General features: G+C 39.9%; 1 protein-coding gene across 4 annotated transcripts in view; it reads left to right on the top strand.

The window, feature by feature from the left end:
• The first annotated feature begins 643 nt into the window (after positions 1-643).
• Positions 644-19,496, top strand: part of Tbc1d4 (TBC1 domain family member 4) — a 174,426-nt gene continuing 155,573 nt past the window's right edge. The window contains exon 1 of one of the 4 annotated variants that reach the window (XM_047552686.1): positions 644-1,806. In XM_047552686.1, coding sequence (XP_047408642.1) covers positions 1,309-1,806 — 498 coding nt within the window. In that variant the 5' untranslated portion in view covers positions 644-1,308. The remainder of the gene's footprint in view (positions 1,807-19,496) is intronic. The other 3 variants (XM_047552689.1, XM_047552688.1, XM_047552690.1) reach the window with 3 other exon arrangements.

Raw genomic sequence — 19,496 nt, 5'->3', positions numbered from 1 at the left:
ATTTTGAAAAATTCACAGTATCTTTTAACTGGCAGTATATACAACAAAGTGTAATTTCTCCATATTTTAAGAAGTTCGCTACATTAAGAACTAGGAAGGGTGCTTCTAATGTAGCTCAGTGGTATAGCACTTGCCTAGCATGAAGGGAACAGAGTTGGATTCCCTGCACCAAAAAACAAACAACACCCCCCGCCCTAGAAAGAGCAGGTTGTTAAAACTATTTTAAATTTTAAAGTAAAAATTGGAATTAAAGATATTTTATATTATGAATCAAAACACGAGTTTTTGAGATTATTAGGAAAGAGGATGCAGAAAATAATGTGCAGGCTTGAGAAGGAATTGAAACCAAGCAAATACTGTTAAAAAAATTTCCAGTGCCCCATTGCGAGTGGTCCCCTCTCCAGGGGGCAGCAGAGATACCCAGAAGAGGACCGAAAGAAGCTGACTGGTCCGGGCAATGCCCGCGCCAGACTCGGGGCTGCTGCTCCCTGGGGCGAGTTGGCGGGGCGGGAGAAGGAGGAAGAGGCGGAGAGGCGGCTTCACAGATAAGCCTTTGCAGGCGAAGCTCTCCGCCCGCCGGACGGGAGGCGGGGTAGCAGCCCGATTAAAGAAGCTGCCTGGAAGGAAGGAAGGAAGGAGCGAGGGAGGGACGGGAACAGCAGGAGGAGGAGGAGGAGCAGCGAGCCGGGCTGCAGCGGCGCGGGAGGAGGAGCGGCCCCCGCGAGGCCACGTTTTGTTTTTGTTATTTTCCATCCCAATAGTTCTCGCAGGCTCTTCCCCAGCACAGAGCGCGCTGCAGCGGGCGGCCCCGACCTTCCAGGTGACAGCCGGTCACCCTGGTAGGAGTCAGCTCCGCCCCAAGTCACCCCCCTCCCGCCCACAGTCCCATTCCCCGCCCAGCCTCCCAGTGCCTGCCCGAGGCCAGCGCGGCGGCCGCAGCGGGCTGCAGCGCTGGAGCGGGCGGCGGTAGGGGCCCTCGGCGAGGTGCTGTGACCCTGCAGACCCGCGGCAGAGGAAGGGGGGAAGTCGGCCTGGAGGTGCGAGCCGGAGAAAGGAGGATGTCCATTTAATCTGCCCCCTCCTGCCCGTCCATTGCTGGGCGCTCGTCTGGGTGCCTCCAAGCCGCTCCCGGAGAAGTGTCGCATGGGGCAGGGCCGCTGAAGCACCGAGTTCGGGGTCTCGTCACGCCGAGGCGGGCGCGGGGGCCCGTTGTGGTAGTTGGCACAGTTTCGGTCCCGCCTTCTGAGCAAGAACTGGGAGCGCGGTGCGCCAGGTCTGCCACCCCGGTGCCCTCGTGAGGCGCGAGTTATGGAGCCGCCCAGCTGCATTCAGGATGAGCCGTTCCCGCACCCCTTGGAGCCGGAGCCGGGCGCACCAACGCAGCCCGGCTCCGGGAAGCCGGGCGACAAGCGGTTCCGGCTGTGGTACGTGGGAGGGTCGTGCCTGGACCGCAGGACCACGCTGCCCATGCTGCCCTGGCTCATGGCCGAGATCCGCCGGCGCAGCCAGAAGCCTGAAGCGGGCGGCTGCGGGGCGCCGGCGGCCCGCGAGGTAGTCCTAGTACTCAGCGCGCCCTTCCTGCGTTGCATCCCGGCGCCGGGCGCCGGGGCCGCGGGGAGCGCTGGCCCCGCGGCCACGCAGCCCAGCCCCGCTGTGTTCATCTTCGAGCACAAGGCGCAGCATATCTCTCGCTTCATCCACAACAGCCACGACCTCACCTACTTTGCCTACCTGATCAAGGCGCAACCCGATGACCCTGAGTCACAGATGGCCTGTCACGTTTTCCGCGCCACAGACCCCAACCAGGCAAGTCCCAGGCGCGGGGGTGGACCCGGCTGTTGAGGGTGAGAGAGCAGAATCCAAGGGCCGGGACTCCACATTAAGGACCTACAGTGGTTGGGCTGCTGGCGCGCGCGCTCCACGTGGCGCGCTGGAGTGCTCGGCTTGCCCCTCTCCTGGGATCTGGGAGTGGGCGAGAAGGCATTCGGTGGCTGGGCGTGCGGCTGGAGCAGAAAGCGCACAGAGCAGGGGAGAGAGAGGAGGCGGAGAGCAGTCCCGGGACTGAGGAGGAGCTGGGGCTTTAGGGGAGGACGCGGGGAGAAGCGCGCCTGGGAGGACCGCGGTGTCTGGGGTGTGATTGGAAACGGCATGTCTGTCTTTAGCTGGTGTTTTCGTGTGTGCACGTGTGTGTGTTATTGGGAACGGAGGAGAGGGTTGGGTTCCTAGAGGCCCTTGTTCTCAGTCTCGGTGGAGTCCTGCACCTTAACCCGTTTGACCGGTCGAATCATGATCACAGTAACACCTGCAGGTACTCGGTCGGGGAGGCGATTTCCCTGCCATGCTTAGGGAAAAGTTACTAGACATTGCCAGATTGGCAGCACAGTACGAGTCTGCATTTGGATGTCGAGTGGAAAGAAGACCTTATTTGCTTGTTTACACACTCGTTGGACACAAAGTCAATTACATACTTGGGTGACTTCAAAACCAGTGTGATAGAAGAGGTATCAAATGCCATTTACAAAAATGTTTTTCATTTCCATTTTCACCCAACAGTTTACAAAATCGAAGTGTTCTATTACTGAACTGAACTTTGACTTCCTTAAAAACAGGTACAGTCCTTATCTAACAGCGGCAGGAAAACTTTACCACAGTGATTGTGCCTTTGAAAGTGGCTTTAAAAAAACGTGTAAAGAGTTTATTTTTTTAAAACAATATCAAAAGCCCCCAAAATGCTGTTTTAAAAATGATTATTTAATGTTTGTAAAGTACTTTAGGTTCTTTGGAAAAATAGAGATGTCTAAATATAAATAAATAAAGTCTCAGGTTGGCCCATGTGGTGTTCTTTTTCTAGCTGGGAAATTAATAATAGAAAGATGAGAAAAACATCCTATAAATAAGGTTTTAATTTTTTTCTTATATCATAATTCTAGGGTCTGTAACTGAAAGACATTTTGTTTGACCAAGTCTTTTACAAGACTGATAGCTGAATTAAAGAAAATAAAAGTTTATTGTATTTGTTTTCATCACTTTGCAAAATAAGTATTTTAATTGGAGCTCATAGTGTGAAGAGAGCAATTTTAATTTGTGATCACTGTTACATATATGGCGGATTGCCTTAGTATAGATTCTCTCAAAATCCTAACCATGATTAGTGAATTACAATTTATGCTCATTTGTTCAAAACTTATTTTTAGCTCTCATGTATGATGAAATTAGAAAGTTTCTGAGAGTTATCACTATCTTTATTTATTTAACATGTTTGATTACAGCAGTAAGGAGGAATAAATTGCATTTTCCCAGGACTTTAAAAAATGTTTCTTGGCAGTTTAAGACTTTTTTTTTTTTTTTTTTTTTTTGCTTTTTTCCCCCCAATTCTGATACATGACACATTAATGCTAATTTCATTGCCGTCATGGCACTTGGATTCTCAGTAGTGGCTGTTGAACCCCTCCTGGACTCAGTGTTTGGCAATTAAAAACATCTTCATTCTCCTCCATTATATATTTAAGTGTTAGAAGAAGAATGTACTATTATTTTATAAATACCATGCTTAGACCTACATCTCCTTTTAGTCCAGTGGCAGCAGTTGGAAGCCATATGACTTTCTGATAAAGGGGGAAAAAAAATGCCCTAACTTCCTGTTTATTGTCATTTCCCATATGAGTCCTTGATCTAAAGATATGGGCTTTTATTTTCTCTGCAATGAGAGACCCCCTGGCAGGGGATCATTAATTTGAAGGATCAGATGTCTTCTCCTTAGGGATTATCTCTAGCCATTAATCAATGTTACAAACTCAAATGCCAGGGAAGAGGGCTGAGGTGGACTGTGGAGGACTGGGTAGTGGGTATCCTTTCTCAAAGTTCTACTCAGCTCCAACTGGACATTACAGGCATGAATGCAAAGCTCAGTGTTGCCTGGACTTCCAATTTCCCAAGAGAAAGTGGAAATCTGAAATTCCATGTTGGACTTCACATTTTAAAGTATTGGCAAATGTTTTAAAACATTTAAGAATCCTTTCTGGGCCAAACAATATGCATCTGAGGGTTGGCCTCAGAGATCTGTGGGCTTCCACCTTGGACCTCTGGTGTATTTGTTGAGTGGACAAGTGCAGTCATCAACACCGTGTGTTGTTTGCCACATTTCCTTTTGGGCATCTAAGTTCACTCCATATGGTTCTCATAGGAGGGAGAGTTGGAATCATTGTTTTTCAAGAATTTGTAGTAATACTCTCAGAAGTGCTGGTTCTGCAGATAGATTTTTTAAAGGGATGAATTCACATTTTTATCATCCAGGAGTGTGCTTCATACAGAGTGGTTTCTGGATGGTTCTGGGTACCCTTGCAATCAGAAGGAATGAAACCTGCTGTTTGCTTTGTCCTGAGTACACATTTAAAGTGCAGAATTATTTATTGGACTTGAGATCATTGTTAAGAGAGTCTGCTGTTTTCTGCATTCACTGAACAAAGTATGGAAAGTAGCCTGGAGCAGTGAACCTGCAAACATCTCCCAGAGAGCTTGTCTCTGTCTCTTGTGCCTGTCCCTTTTCTTTAGTGGACCCATATGTAGGATGACGATAAAATTTATTGATTTGGGGCAGTTTTTATTGTGAAAGGGAGCACTACTAATAATTATACAAGCATAACAAAATTATAAATCTGAACTGTTCAGGGCAAACCGGGACCTATATTCACCATAGGAAAATTGGAAAGTTTTCGTTCATGCTGAGCCACTGAGTGGGAGGATTGTGGTTTCTAATAGAAAATAATAATGTTTTGCAGAATATCTACTCAAATCTCTTTATTGAGAGTGGATCTCCATGTGACCTCAGGGCTGGGAGTGCTGTGCTTGTAGCTTGTTTCTGTTGTGGGGAGTTGCCATGGTGATGTGCCCTCTGGCTCCATACCTCTCTGGTGGGCAGAATCAGCTTAGAGATGTGAGTCCAGAGATGCACTTAACCAGAAAGGCTTAATGCATAGCCTCTTCTTTCAGGTGCAAGAGAGGTGGAGGTGGGGGTCAAGTACTTGCCAACAGGAATGGGTCCCACTTACTTAAGCCTGTGTAAGTCTTATAGAGGAGAAATATCAGGCTTAGCACATTTCAGCCTAATGTGGATATTTGAACTAGGAAAGGACCTAAATATGTATATTCTTTAAAATCCTACTGGAATGATTTGTGTCATAACAAATTGGGGAACCAAGAATACCTGATTCTTTCCTTAAGATCTACTGCAGGTCACTGATTTCTGCAAATACTTATCCACTTTCAGATAGAGATTACATAACGTTACCTCAAATTCTCTATTAAAAAAGTTTTTTTATGTTATGTATATTTTACAATAAAAATAAAGGAATTATTGTTTGTGAGGATTAGAGATTAAAGGTATTAACATTTGTGTGAGACTGTAACAGTGGTTATATTTCATAATTATAGAATGAATGGACATCTAAAAGACAAAAACAAAAAACAAAACTAAAAGTTGTAGTTTTCATTGGTCGCGTTTATCATATATTTTTTCTTTCTTTTCTTTTGCGGTGCTGGGGATTGAACCCAGGGCTTTGTGCTTGTGAGGCAAGCACTCTACCAACTGAGCTATATCCCCAGTCTGCATATAGTTTTTGAAACTTGCAAGGATAACTTAAAGAGATTTTACAAATTGTGTGCCTAAAATTAAATGAATTTAATTCCAGTTCCCTCCAGCTCTTAGTTCTCTGAATCTGCAGTTTTATTGTTCCTCTTAAAATATTTATTATCTAGTCTTCATTTGTGTAGCCAGATTTCAACATCATTTTGTCAATATATTTCAAAGAGGCCAATTCTCAATTCTTTATAGTTGGTGGTTTCAGTGGATTTGGTCATATACTAGTCAGAAAACCGGAGAAATAGAAATCACGAAGTTTTTAACCTCTTTCCTTCTCTACTTTCTGACGGGTAACTCTATTTCTTTTCTTGTTTGCTGTTATCATTTTTTGTTCTGTCCTCTCCCCAGTCTGAGGTGGAGGTCAATCTGTATTGACTCCATGGGAGAATTTTGACTGCAGTCTGGGGCGGGGCAGGGGTAAACTCTTGTGCAGAGGCCCTCCCAGCTGCAGGGGAGCAGGTACCTTATAATGGGAGTTGCTTGCTGAAGAGCAAGGTTGTTCAGTATCAGCTTGATCACCATAAACCACAAGTTTTCAGTCTTGAATGGGTGTGTGGATCACCTGGAGGGGGCTGTTAAAATAGACTGTGGAACCCTTCTTTCAATTTCTGAATGTTTTTGGTGATGCTTAGATTACTGGCCTGGGGACCAGGTTAGAACTATTACCCTAAATTATTGTGTTCCTTTGGTTGGTCTTATGACCATGTCTGTTCTCTTGGCAGTTTTTACAGTCATTCTCAGACTTGAAAGTTTAAAGTAAGTGTAAGGAGGAATAATATCTGACTACAGAAGATTTGAAAGAAATGTTGAATCTTTTGGTTTAGTGGCATCTTCCCTAGACAGACTTTATTTGTTATCAGACCATGCATGTATTGAATGGAAAAGTTGTTTTTCATCCAAATATTTTAAGTTCTGTAGATGGACTAAATCATTAATTCTTTTCAGGGGTATTATAGCCTCATGTCAAATAATGATAGTTTTCATAAAAATGAAAGCTTTATTTACACGCTGATAAACAGTATTAAGACATTCTATTCAAATGCCTTTTTCTCAGTGTGGAATGAGTGAATTAATTGCTTGGTGAGGAAACTAGTGATTTTGATGAATTTTCTAGATTATCTGGTATGTTATTTGTGTCAGACAAAAGATAAAAGTCAGAAAAATATCAGTATGCTTGATGATCAGTGAGAAAATTGGGCAAAAAAAAAAAATAGAGTTGATGATCAGCCTGAATAATTATTGCAAACAATTCTATTTACTCCTTTTAAAAACAATTTCAAAGTCTTTGTTTTGTTAAAAATATCTGGATGGTTGTTTTAGAGTTCCATGTGATTTGGGTCACATTGGTGTAACTGAACCAAGCCATTGTGCAGTTACTTGCATGTACTCCATTGTAAAATTAGGGACAGATTAATTACGATTTCATTTAATGGTATATTCAGAATTATTTGACTGGAAGATTTTACTTGAAATGTAGTTTGCATAAAATATTAATGCAAGCTTAGCAATTCCCTGGATGTGTTACCAATCAGCCCAGGGTTCTCTTACTCAATTCCAGATAGAAATGGACAGAATAGAAATTGGCAGTACCGATCCAAGGAGGTTTTATTGGGGCTTAGCTTGAGCACAAGGGGGAAAGCACCCGGGACGGGATTCCTGAGCTGGCTTACTGAAGGACCTTGGGGGAATCTCTTATAGCCCTGTCACTGCCTTGGGCAGGTGCACTTGGTTCTTGCACTAGACTCAGGGTTCTTGCACACGTTCTATCCATCTTTTGTTCCTAACACCAAGTTTTATACTTGACACGATGATCAACTTGCGTGGGTTCTATCTGCCTTATCTCACAAAAAGATGGTGGAGGTACTCACTACCACCACCCTGGGAAGGTAGTATAATGGTCGGGTCTTGGCATGCGGATGTGGGGGTAGGGTGATGGGAAAGCCTGTCCTAAGCTTTGGAGGAAACTCCTGAACTTGGACATCTTTTGAACCTAGAAATGTTTTGAAAACAGCTTACATCATGGATGAGTGTCTTGGTGGAACAAGGGTCTGGGAAATCAGAGCCTCCTTATTGTGTTCCAGATGCGTCAACTAAGGATGTTACTTTAAGTTTACATTGCACTGTTGTTTACCTGGATAACTCTTGAATCCATTTACTTAAAAGTGAACTTTTTGTGAGCTCTTGCAGGGTGACAGTACTACTCTGGCTGCTTTTCCATTCAACAACGCTAGAATGCAGTTGTTGAAAATTAGTTTGTTTTTAGTTGACACTGTTAGAAACTTCTATCATTTTTTTTTTTTTTTTTTTTTTTTTTTGCGGTGCTGGGGATTGAACCCAGGGCCTTGTGCTTGCAAGGCAAGCACTCTTCCAACTGAGCTATATCCCCAGCCCTCTATCACTTTTTTGTACTCATTAAAAATCTGCAGTTTGTAACAATTCCCATCATTAAGTACAACTATAATGAACTGTAAAAATGTGTAATCTGTACATATAGCTCATTAAATTTGTGAAATAGTGCTCAATTAGTTCTCAGTTAAGTCAGTATATACTGTTTCTAAGAAAGAAAATTAAAAATTTTTAAGAAATGAGATTTTGTTGTGTTGCGCAGTCTGTCTTGAGCTCTTGGGCTCAAGCGAACCTCCCATGTCAACCTCTCAAGTACCTGTGACTACAGGTGTTCCCTACCAAGCCCTGCTGTACTTTTGTTCTAACCTGAAGTGAAGAGTCTGTTATTTGTTAGATGAGTAAAGTGGAATTCTGGTGTGCCTTTTATTTAGTATCTTTAGGAATTACAGGAAAATAAACCATGAGTCTATATGTAAACTTTATAAACTTTAGAATAGAAATTCATTATGATATGTATTTAAGAACAGATAACCCAGCATTTGAATATGTTGATTGTTTTATAAAGAAGAGTATATAAATATAAATTATTTACAAATTGCAAATGATAAATTATCACACTATATTATGCAGAATATACATAGTATAAAATATAAAGTTATAAAGTTCAAAAATAATCATCCTACCCTGATTATAAAACACATAATAAAGCAAGAAACACTGGCACTGAGTCTGCTATCTGTTATCTGGGGTTAAAGAGAAAAAGAATAATGAATCTGTAAAATGTAAATGTTAAAGTTAGATTAAGCCCTATGACCTGGTGAGTTTTTGTGAGTTCAAGTAGAGCAAAATGATTAAATAAATACATAAATATATAAAAAAAAAACCAAACCACAGAATTCATCCTATGCTGTAATTCCCTTGTTTTGAAAAATAACATCTTTTATCACACTGAATTTAGTTAGTTTGTATAAATGTACTGTTTTTACACTTGTGTTTGTTATTATTTTGTAAATTGGTTTTGATGTTAAGAGTTGTTTAAAACCTAGAGCTATAAGCATGAAGAGTTTATATTTTTGCAGAATACTTAAATTAACAGTATAATTGTTAACATTTTAATTTACCCTTAAAAGTGTTCTAAACAACACACAAACTCTGGTTTTAAACTCTCAGATGTTATTTAATATGTTTTTGAAATCTATGATTGTGTGACAGAGGGACAAAATATGAGTTAAAAACTTTTTTCATTTAATTTCAGTAAATCTTGACATATGTTTGTGTAGCCCCAATAAAAGGATATGGGAGTTATTGTTTTTGAAGTTACTGATCTCTTCCAAGTTTCATTTCTTGCAAGATGTTGAGGTTGGAAAGAGGATCTCCAAGTAATGGAATCTTCCTGGCTAAAAATAGAAACCTAAATTTGCTGGTCTGGTTCTTTTATTTTAACCAGTTGAATAGTGTTGCTTTGCATTTTCATGAATTATCACATGAATTTCTAAAATTCTTAATGTTAGAACCATGAAACCTGTTGCTCTTCATCTTATATGACTTGCAAGTAGTAATAAACTCATTATCAATGTCAACTTCTAGGTAAAACTTTCTGATTGAGCACATCTAGTAATTTTTTTTTTTCTTAATTTAGAGACAGGGTCTTGCTAAATTGCTTAGGGCCTCGATAAGTTGCTGAGGTTGAATTTGAACTTGCTATCCTCCTGCCTCAGCCTCCTGAGCCTCTGGGATTATAGGTGTTCACCACTGCACCCAGCATCTAGTAATCTTTTATATCTCATATTTGTATCTTTTGTATCTCAAATTGGATCTTCATATGCATTTTCAGCAATGGAGTGTCTAATCTGACAAATACATTATGGTTTAGACCTTTTTCAAATCCATAATTGAATTGTTTCCAGGCCTAGATGGCTCCTAGCTTCTTTAATTCACTTCTTGCGTTGGTTTCACTTATTTAATTCCCATTGGCTGGGCAGCCTGAGAATTTTTCTGAGTTTACCTAAATTAAAATGATAGACTTCCTGCTTGGTTTTCCAGATAGTTCTTTTTCCTAGATTATCAGTAGCTTGTTCTTTAGGATACCAGTTGGGGTACCTCATTACTCTGTGCTCAACATTCCTGATGCTGCAAGTCCATTTGAAGACGACCCAGTGCTTTCAGCTTAACTCTTTAAATATTGTCTACTGCCTGCCTGATTGGATTTTGTTCTAGTTATGCAATATCTAGTGTCTGGTTCTTACCAGTTCCTGTTGTCTCCTTCCAAGTCTGTTCCATTTGTGTACATATTTTATTTTGGTTTTCACATGGAATTTTGCAGAGTCCTGCTGACATGAACAGATTAGTGGTGGTGGGTACAACTCCTCTGTATCCATTAATAATTCTTTTTCCTAATTCGAAGTGAGTCCAGTAGGCAGATCTCTGCCTAGTTTCTAACTGCAGTATTAAAATATAATGAAAAGGGTGGTGATATGTTATATTTGTAGTCTGCCTTTTATTTTTTAACATAAGCATAGATCCTAACCTTTCTAATGGGCAAATTATTCTGTTAAAATAATTATAAAAATTCGTTTGTTCTCTATTCAGGTAATAAAGTGTATTATTAGTTATAGCAATAAATTTTCAGCAAATAGCTTATTATGTTATTAGGGGGTCTGAAAGTTAATTGGCATTTAACCTTTCTTCCTATTGGAAGTTAGATTGGAGAAATATATTTAAGATTGTATTGTCCACTTTAATAAGTAGAGTCTGAACATGACAAAATCAAATCTATCTTAATATATGAGGAAGTGCAGTATTTCTTTGGAATAAGAATATGTAAAATGATCTTTGATTTCTTAAGTATTCTCACCTAAGTTCAACTTACAGTTTAGCAAAAATTGTTTTATTTTACTTGATATACCACAATTACTCAGCATTTGATTTTATCTTTAGTACCTTAAACTTGTAGAAGCCAGGTGAATTATAAGTCATAGATGCATAATAATAATAACCAATTGCTTTATGTTTATTTATTTTCTGGACTGGAAATGAATAACCTTAGCTTGGAAGGATTCGTTACAGTACTGATTGCTGGGTGCATGGTCTCTGATTCAGTGGGTCCGGGATGTGTGTGTCTAACAAGTTCCCTGGTGATGTTGATGCTGCTTGTCTGGGGATTACCCTTTGACAAGCATTGCTCTAGATCACAGGTTGGCAAACTATGGCCTTTATTTTTCTAAGTATGCTTTGTCTGAGCACAGCCCAGCTCATCTGTTTGCATACTGTCTATGCTTTCAAACTATAATGGCAGTGTTGAGCAATTTGTACAAAACCCCCTTAAGTCTAAAATCTTTATCTGGCCCTTTACAGAAATAGTTTACTAAACCCTGCTTTTAGTCTTGTGAAAAAAAAATAGGCATTTTATTCCCATCTTATAGATGAGAATAATAAGGCTCAAATAACCTTTCTAAGAACCTGAGCCAATAAGTGACAAATGTTTTAGTCAGCTTTTTTGCTGCTGTGACCAAAGGACCTGACCAGAACAATTGTAGAGGAGCAAAAGTTTATTTGAGGGCTCATAGTTTCCGAGATTTAGTCCATAGAAAGCCAGCTCCATTCCTTGGTTGAGGCAGAACATCATGGTGGGAGAGCGTGGCAGAGGGAAGTAGCTCACATGGTGATCAGAAAGCAGAAAGACTCTACTCTCCAGATACAAAATGTATGGCCCATAGCCACGGTCCCAATGCCCTACCTCCTCCAGCCACACCTCACTTGCCTCCGCTTACCACTCAGTTAATCCCATCAGGGATTAATCCACTGATTAGACTTAGACTATAATCTAATCATTTCACCTCTGAACCTTCTTACATTGTCTCACTCGTGAGCTTTGGGGGGACTCCTCAAATCCATACCATAACAGATGTGATATTCCAAAATCCATGTATGTTCTAAAACCTACCTTATAAATTTTTGTTTATGACTCCTAGATTTATTGCTATAATTTAGCCCTCTCCTCTGAGCTCTACCTTTTTTCTAAAAGTTCTCTTGAATCTGTAGCTGCTGGTCACCTAGGAATTATATTTGAGTCCCACTTTTCACTTTTTAATTTCAGTCCCTGAGGAAAGTCATATTGATTCTGCCTCAAACATTTATTTTTAATATGCCCACATGGCCATTGCTGCTGTCACCCCTGGATCTAAATACTGCTATCTCTTGCTGGCACTGTTACACTGCCTTTTAACTGTTATCCCTGCTGTATTCCTGCCTTCCCATCCATCCCTTCTTCCACGGAGCAGCAGGAATGATCCTTATAAAACACAAATCAAATCAGGCTCTTTTTGCACTTAGAATAATATGCAAATTATTTACTGTGTGATCCTGGATGACGGAGCCCCTATTTTCCTCCCCAGTCTCATCATTGACTAAAACTCTTCTGCATGCTGGGTGTTGTTTAGGACAAGACTTCTCTTCTGTCCTAAACAAACTCTACTCTTAGATCACTTCAAAGCCTTTGCATGCATATTTCCTATTTTTTGTTTGGTTCCCCATTTTGGCTTTCAGTTTAAATTTCCATTTGTCACTTCCTCAGAGTGGCCTCTAGACACTGCCCATCTGAAGTAGGTATCCCAAAAAATTTTCTTAACTAATTTTTCGGAGTGCTGTTACCACCTCTGAAACATAAACTCCATACCGGGCGGGCTCTTGTCTGTTCCTGGTTGTACTCCCAGGACCTAGTTCTAAGGTAGGGGTTTATTCTAACCTGTCGACATTAAGGTGAGTAGGAATTGGACCTTGCCCTCAGGGAATTTAAGGCAGAAGTTAAAGTCTACTGGCAAGCAGTACATACATGTTCCCGTATTTGTTGCCTTTAGTTATCATTATCTTTAAAAAGCGTTGATTGTATTCTATTTGTTCAATATTATTTTTTTCTAAGGGATGCTTTTAATTTTAGAGACTTACTGCTTATAATATTAAATGGGATATAAAGCGGACTTTTTAAAAGCAGACATTTTTAATAAGTAATTTGTATAATTTCTGAAAATATTTTGTAGACTACTATGAAAAGGGCTTTTTTTCTCCCTCATACCTAATCAAAACACAGGAAGTTTACTAATGTTGTCAGCTGAGTATGGGTGTCTCCGTGGCCTATGTGAATTGAGCATTTGGAGATTGGAAGATGCTCAGCCAGTGTGGCTTTGCAAATATATTTTTAAAATAATTGGATTATTTTCCATTTTCATTTTACTTCAGTTTAGGCTTCTCAGTGGAAACACGATCTCATTTGGAAGGCAATAGTTACGTAGTTCTTGAGAGTGACTATTATAAATTTTATTGCCAAATCTGCAGTTGACCATTTTCTTTGGCCCTCATTTTTAAGTCCTATCCTAACAGGTAGACAGGCAGGCCTTTTTAATTGTAAAGGAAGGTGAAGTAGGGGAAGAGATGTATCTGGATGAGGACAGGTATGGGAAAGGAAAAACTACGGTCCATGTCCACGGGTGAACTGTTGACCAATAATAAGAGGTACAATTTGTATTTGGGATATCTTTATTTGCTAAACCAGGATGCCCTTGTGGCAGAATTATTTCTGCCCTTGCATTTGTTTTATCTAACTCTTGTAATAAGAGCATTTGATGTTAGTTATACTTTTCAATGGCCTCTGGGCCATGAACCAAGCTACAAGTAAGGTGGTGTTATTCTGTGTGCTGTTGCCTTAGGTTGGGCTTCAACTATAAAGAATAAAAACACACTAAGAAGGATGATTTTATTTTTCTAGGGAAAACTAAAAATTGCCATAGTCACATGCCTTTATAAATACAGGCCTCCTTTGTATAAATACAACTCCACCCCCTTTTGAAAGGGCATATTTTCTTCCTTGGTAGTCTTGTTTATTTCTGAATTATACCCACCTCCACATTTCCTCAACACTGGGTCCTTGCATGGACCAGGGGACTCTTATGGTAATGGGTTCTATACAGCTCTGCCTTTTACTCCATTGATGAAGCAGCATATGTCTCATAAATGTGCATCTCTGTTTTGTCATTGTCCTTTATAATGATTGAAATGATCTTTAAAAACCTGCTTCCCTTAAGTAACCTTGGCCTGAAGACATAGGTGTTGCTGATGGTGCTTTGTTCAAAACAGTAAATTTAACTGCTTATTAAAGTAGAAGGCAAACATGTAAATGGACAGTTTCATAACATTTGCTTATTCACGAAGGTTACTTTCTTTTGCTCCTGGAGTGGAGGTTAAACTCACAAGTCATTTCTGTAGAGGGACAAACTGCAATGTACATCTTGAAAATGAGAGTTGATATTTGTTGGTATTGGATTTGAGTCATAAAAACATTACCTTGTTTATTTAGGAACCAGTTTTTGTGCATGTGATTGTACTGATTAATAGCTTATTTGGAAATCTTGTTTGCTCTGAATTTTCTTCTGAAAGCAGAATTAATTGATTCTGGATGTTGATAGTGAGAATTGATATATGTGTGCCCTATAATGTTTTTAAACTGCCTACATTTTTCACAAATCAGTTTTTAAAAGCCATACTGCCACCATGAAAGAAAGTTACAATAAATGCTTTTCAGATACTGAGAGCTGTATAATTCAAGTGGAGATTTGGAACTGATTAGTTTATTTAAAAAAATCATTTAAAAAAGTGCTTGTAACTGATATTGCTCAAAGTTTTGTCCTGCATACGTTTGTATGTGTGTGTGTGTGTGTGTGTGTATGTGTGTGTTTTGTTGTTGTTGTTCTTATCCTCAATGAGCAAAACATTCACTTGTCTCATGCAGATTGGGTAAATACCGGATATTCCCATCCTTAGCTCACATCATTCTCTGTTTTGATCATATTCACAGTGATCTGTTTCAAAGAGAAAGAATTACTCTAGCTTGAGTTTTCATTTGCTGCTTGGAGGTGTTGCAAAGGAGAAAAGATCACTGTTATTGACTACACAGGTGTGAGTATGTGGAATAGAAATAACAGATTTCCAACCATAGAAATCAGACTGGACCCAGGATGTGGAAGCTCTGCACCCCTCTCTCCCATAGTCAGTATGTAACATGAACAATCAATTGATCTATGTTGTGATTTTCTAGTTTTTCCTTTATTCATGACCTGATTCCCTCAATAGCCTCTTCATTCTTTTCAGAGTAATTCCTATGTGCCTGGTTCTGTGTTGAATACTGAAATGGAAGTAAAACAAGTGTGTTTCCTGCTTTGTGGATCTTACATTTTTGTGAATGAGTGAGACAAAACTAAGTAAGTAGCTGAGTGGTGTTAGTAGCTGAGTGCTTGATCTACTTGAAATCTGGCTCTAAACCCTACCAATTGTGACCCCAGGCAAATCTTTGTACCTCTCTGTAGCCTTAATTATCCTCATCTGTGATATGGGGATGGGGAAATGTGCCAACCTCAGGAGGTTGTGGTGAGGATGAAGGGAATTCATTCATACAAACAGTGCCATATAGTAAGCGTTCTGTGGATGTTAGTTGCATATCCAGAAATATGCAATTTCCACTTGTGATAAGGGCTATGAAGGAAAAGAATGTTGTGGTATGAGACAATAAATAAAGGAAATTTAGTTGAGGTTGTTTAGTGGGTAGATTCTTTACCTCTCTTGTCCTAATAAAATCTTACATTTTTATTCAGTTACCTACCCCTGTCACTTATCCCTTATGCTACAGGAGAGACAGTTTTATCCCCAGTTCCAAGACCCCTAGTGAATGCCTGAAACTGAAGATAGTCCTGAACCCTACATATGCTAAGGTTTTTCCTATGCATACATGAAAAATTTAATGCCTTTTCCATTTTAACTAAGTTCTTATGTACTGTGGCCATAACTTTTATAGTTTGATATGTGACAGGAAAGCTAGCACAAATTTCTTTTTTCTCCTTGACAATTCTGTGAAGATTCATTTTTACCATAGATCTTATTCACTTCAATGTATGATTTTTTTCCCTTATTAAGACAAGAATGTTCACCTTTTCACTTAAAGGAAATTCTTCATATATATTTTTTTCTTTTTCACATAACCCAATTACTAGCATTAGTCCTCTTGTGCTGTGGGACCATTATTAAGTAAAATAAGTTTTGCTTGAGCATAAGCACTACAATACTGCCACAGTTGATCTGGTAACCAAGACTGCTACTACAGAACAAATGTGCAGACAGCATAATATAGTGTGGATACACTGGATAAAGGGATAATTCAGGTAGGTAGATTGGGAAGATTGGAGATTGCATCACACTACTTAAAATAGTGTACAATTTATGAACTGTTTATTTCTGGACTTCTCCTTATATTTCAGACCACAGTTGACTGTGGGCAACTGAAACCATGGAAAGGAAAACTGGGTAAGGGGAGATTGCTGTATTATTGGTTTATCCAGGAACCCAGGCTTACTCCAGTTGGTAAGTTATGTACCAGAGAGCCAATGGTTCCAGGAAATGCATCTCACTTTGTGCCAGTGGAGATGAGGGAAATTTGCCTGGAGCTTCTAAGAAAGTTTCCTTCTTGACTGTTGTGTGTGGATTTAAAAACTGGAACTGTTAGAGTTATCTCATTACTAGAGTAATGATAAAGTTGCCACACTGGGGGGATCACTAGAACTGGAAAAAAACTTACCTGAATTCTGATAAAACAAACCTGATTACTTTTGTACTTTTTCAGTTCATATGAGCTGAGTTAGATTTCTGTATTTATAGCCAAAAACAAAAAAAAGTTTGGAGGAAGCTTCTTGGGGAGATGACAATAAAGAATGACTCCCAGATTTGCTGATACTATTTGGGTGGATTGGGTAGTATTTATAGGTATGAAAAGGCTGGTAGGAGGAATGGGGGAAAATTAGGGGTAAAATCAAGGGTTCTCATTTCTAAAATGAGAAGACCAGAAATTTGCAAAATTTTTCTTTTTCTGACAGTTGTGGTTCAGATCTGAGGTTTCCCCCCAAAAGCTCGTTTGTGAACAATGGAGTAATTTGAATTAATTAATGGGTGGTAACTACAGGCAGAAAGAATGTAGATGCAGGAAGAAGGTCACTTGGGGTGTGCCCTTGGGTATTTTATTATCCCTGGCTCCTTGTTCTCAAGCTTTCTCTGCTTCCTGGCTGTCAAGAGTTGAACATTTTCCCTCTGCGGTGTCCTTCCTCCATGATGTTCTGCCTCACCTTTTGCCCATAGCAGTAGAGCAGGGTGACCATGAGCTGAACCTATGATACCCTGAGCCAAAATACACTTTTTACCATCTAAGTTGTTTTTGTCAGGTCTTTTTGGTCACAGCAATGAAAAGCTGTGACAAACACATTGACCTTTGATAACCGAAAGATATGCCATCTTTCATTAGTAATTGTGAATTTCAGATAACTGACAACCTTTATACCAGCACTACGGCTGATGATACCAGAATCTTGGTAGGGGTTGTGAATGATAATATTCTGGTGTTTTTCAGCTGGATTGCATTTAAGCATGTCATGGAGATTAAAAGAAAAATCAATCAGTTTATCTGTCTAATCTAATCTTGGACCCCTCTGCAGATATGCACAATCAGAATCTCCAGGATAGGCTCTGGGAAGCTCTAAAATAAATAGGTAATTGGAATGGATTCAACTTAGTATTCATATGTATTCTAGGTCTGGGGAATCATTAAAATTAGGAGATCCAATGTCCTTTCCTGTATAAAGTATTTGATAACAATCTAGAAAACAATTCTAGTTAACCTAAGCTTAGGAAATAGCAAGAGCCATAGGATTTGCCATACTACAATCTTGTTAAAATGCTATGAATGACATCATTACACTACTGCTTAACACCACCTCTGGTCAAACTGTCTGTATTTTTTCTGCAGGATAGCCAAAACATCATCTCTGACTGTAGGCATATAGGCAATACTATGAGTATATTAATAGTAACTGAATGCTCAGGTATTTGGTGGTTGGCGCTTAATCAGCAGTTAAGATGTCACTTTACATATCAATAACTGGATAATTTCATGAGAAGTCAGGTGATGGGTGATAGCTTCTACATAAGGTTAGTTATCTTCTGTGGTTGTTGGTTGAATGGATTTTACTACCCATGCTTACTGGATCTAGAAATATCAATAAATGACTGGTCATCAGATGGTGAGAAGAGGTCTGGGAGGAAAAAAATGAGTCCAGGACACTATGAAGCATCTCTAGGAGCCATATTCTTAGCAGTAGGAGCAGTATTCTGGGCAGTGGGGAGCTGAGATGATCAGTGCTGTGGAGGAGCCAAAGAGGGTGCTGGCTCCAAGGCTGAGACAGGGCCCCAAATAATGAGATGATATGCAGGAAGAAATTACTCTAATTAATGTAATTAAGACTTTATTCATGGTCATTTGGGGATGCATTGGCAGTCGGCCAGTTTGCCCAAGGTGGTAAATGACTGTCTCAGCTTTGGAAAATGATGCTCTAGGCATTTTGTGTGTGTGTGTGTGTGTGTGTGTGTGTGTGTGTGTGTGAGAGAGTGAGAGAGAGAGAGAGAGAGAGAGAGAGAGAGAGAGAGAGAGAGAGAGAATGAATATGAATGTTAGGATTTAGTTCTGCTTTGCCACATTTTGTTTCTTAATAACCCCTCCACTCTCCTAGGTTGGATATGGTGAGTAATGGAAGGAGAAGAATTACGAGTTGTGGAAGCAGACGATGTGTTAACTCTTCTATCTAGTAAGCAACAGGTTTATGATTTGACTTCCCTGGAAAGAAGCAAGATGTAAACATAACATTCTTATTGCTTACCTATTTTTTTGAAGTAATATGCCTTTTGGTAGTTATCTTAGGTATCATATTAAGCTTTAGAATGTTGAATATGTTTACATTTTTTTCTTTGGTTTGTGATACCAAATCAAACTGGAGGCTGGGGGATTTGGCTCAGTGGTAGTGGGCTTGTGTAGCATGGGCAAGGCCCTGAGTTGGACCCGCCCCCAACAAACAAAAATCCGAAATCAAACTGATATATGTATTTAAAAATTATTTGATCTCACCCAGGCTCCCTGGTGTATGACTGTAACCCCACCTCAGCTACTTGGGAGGGTGAGGTAGGGGGATTACTAGTTCAAGGTCAGCCTTGGCAACTTAGTGAGACCCTTGTCAGGACCAAAAAAGAAAAAGAGGACTGGGGGTATGGCTCAATGGTAGAGCACCCCTGGGTGCTATCCCTAGTACCACACATTAAAAAAAAAAAAGAAAAAGACAAAGCAAAGGAAAATTAGTTGATTTGAGAATAACCAAAATATGGCATCAGCCTAGGGTTTTTAGAGGGTGATTTCTGTGTATGTATTAGACAGTGAGAGCAGTGAGAATCTTGTAGCTTCACAGTACTTTAATTATCCTTATCATCACCATTGTCATCAGCTCTACCATGGCCATTAGCAAATATTGATTGAAGCTAATCAGGTGTAAGAGTAGCAGGTTAGCAGGTTAGGGAATAAGAAGTTTAAGTGATTTCTGTAGGATCAGCTAAACACTGGTAATGGCATAAGTTCATGTTGTTATGAGGGGATGCTGGA

Source organism: Sciurus carolinensis, chromosome 5 (assembly GCF_902686445.1).
Source record: "Sciurus carolinensis chromosome 5, mSciCar1.2, whole genome shotgun sequence".
Classification (NCBI taxonomy): Eukaryota; Metazoa; Chordata; class Mammalia; order Rodentia; family Sciuridae; genus Sciurus; species Sciurus carolinensis.
Note: the sequence above shows the minus strand (reverse complement) of the source record. Positions and strands in the feature narration are given on the sequence as shown.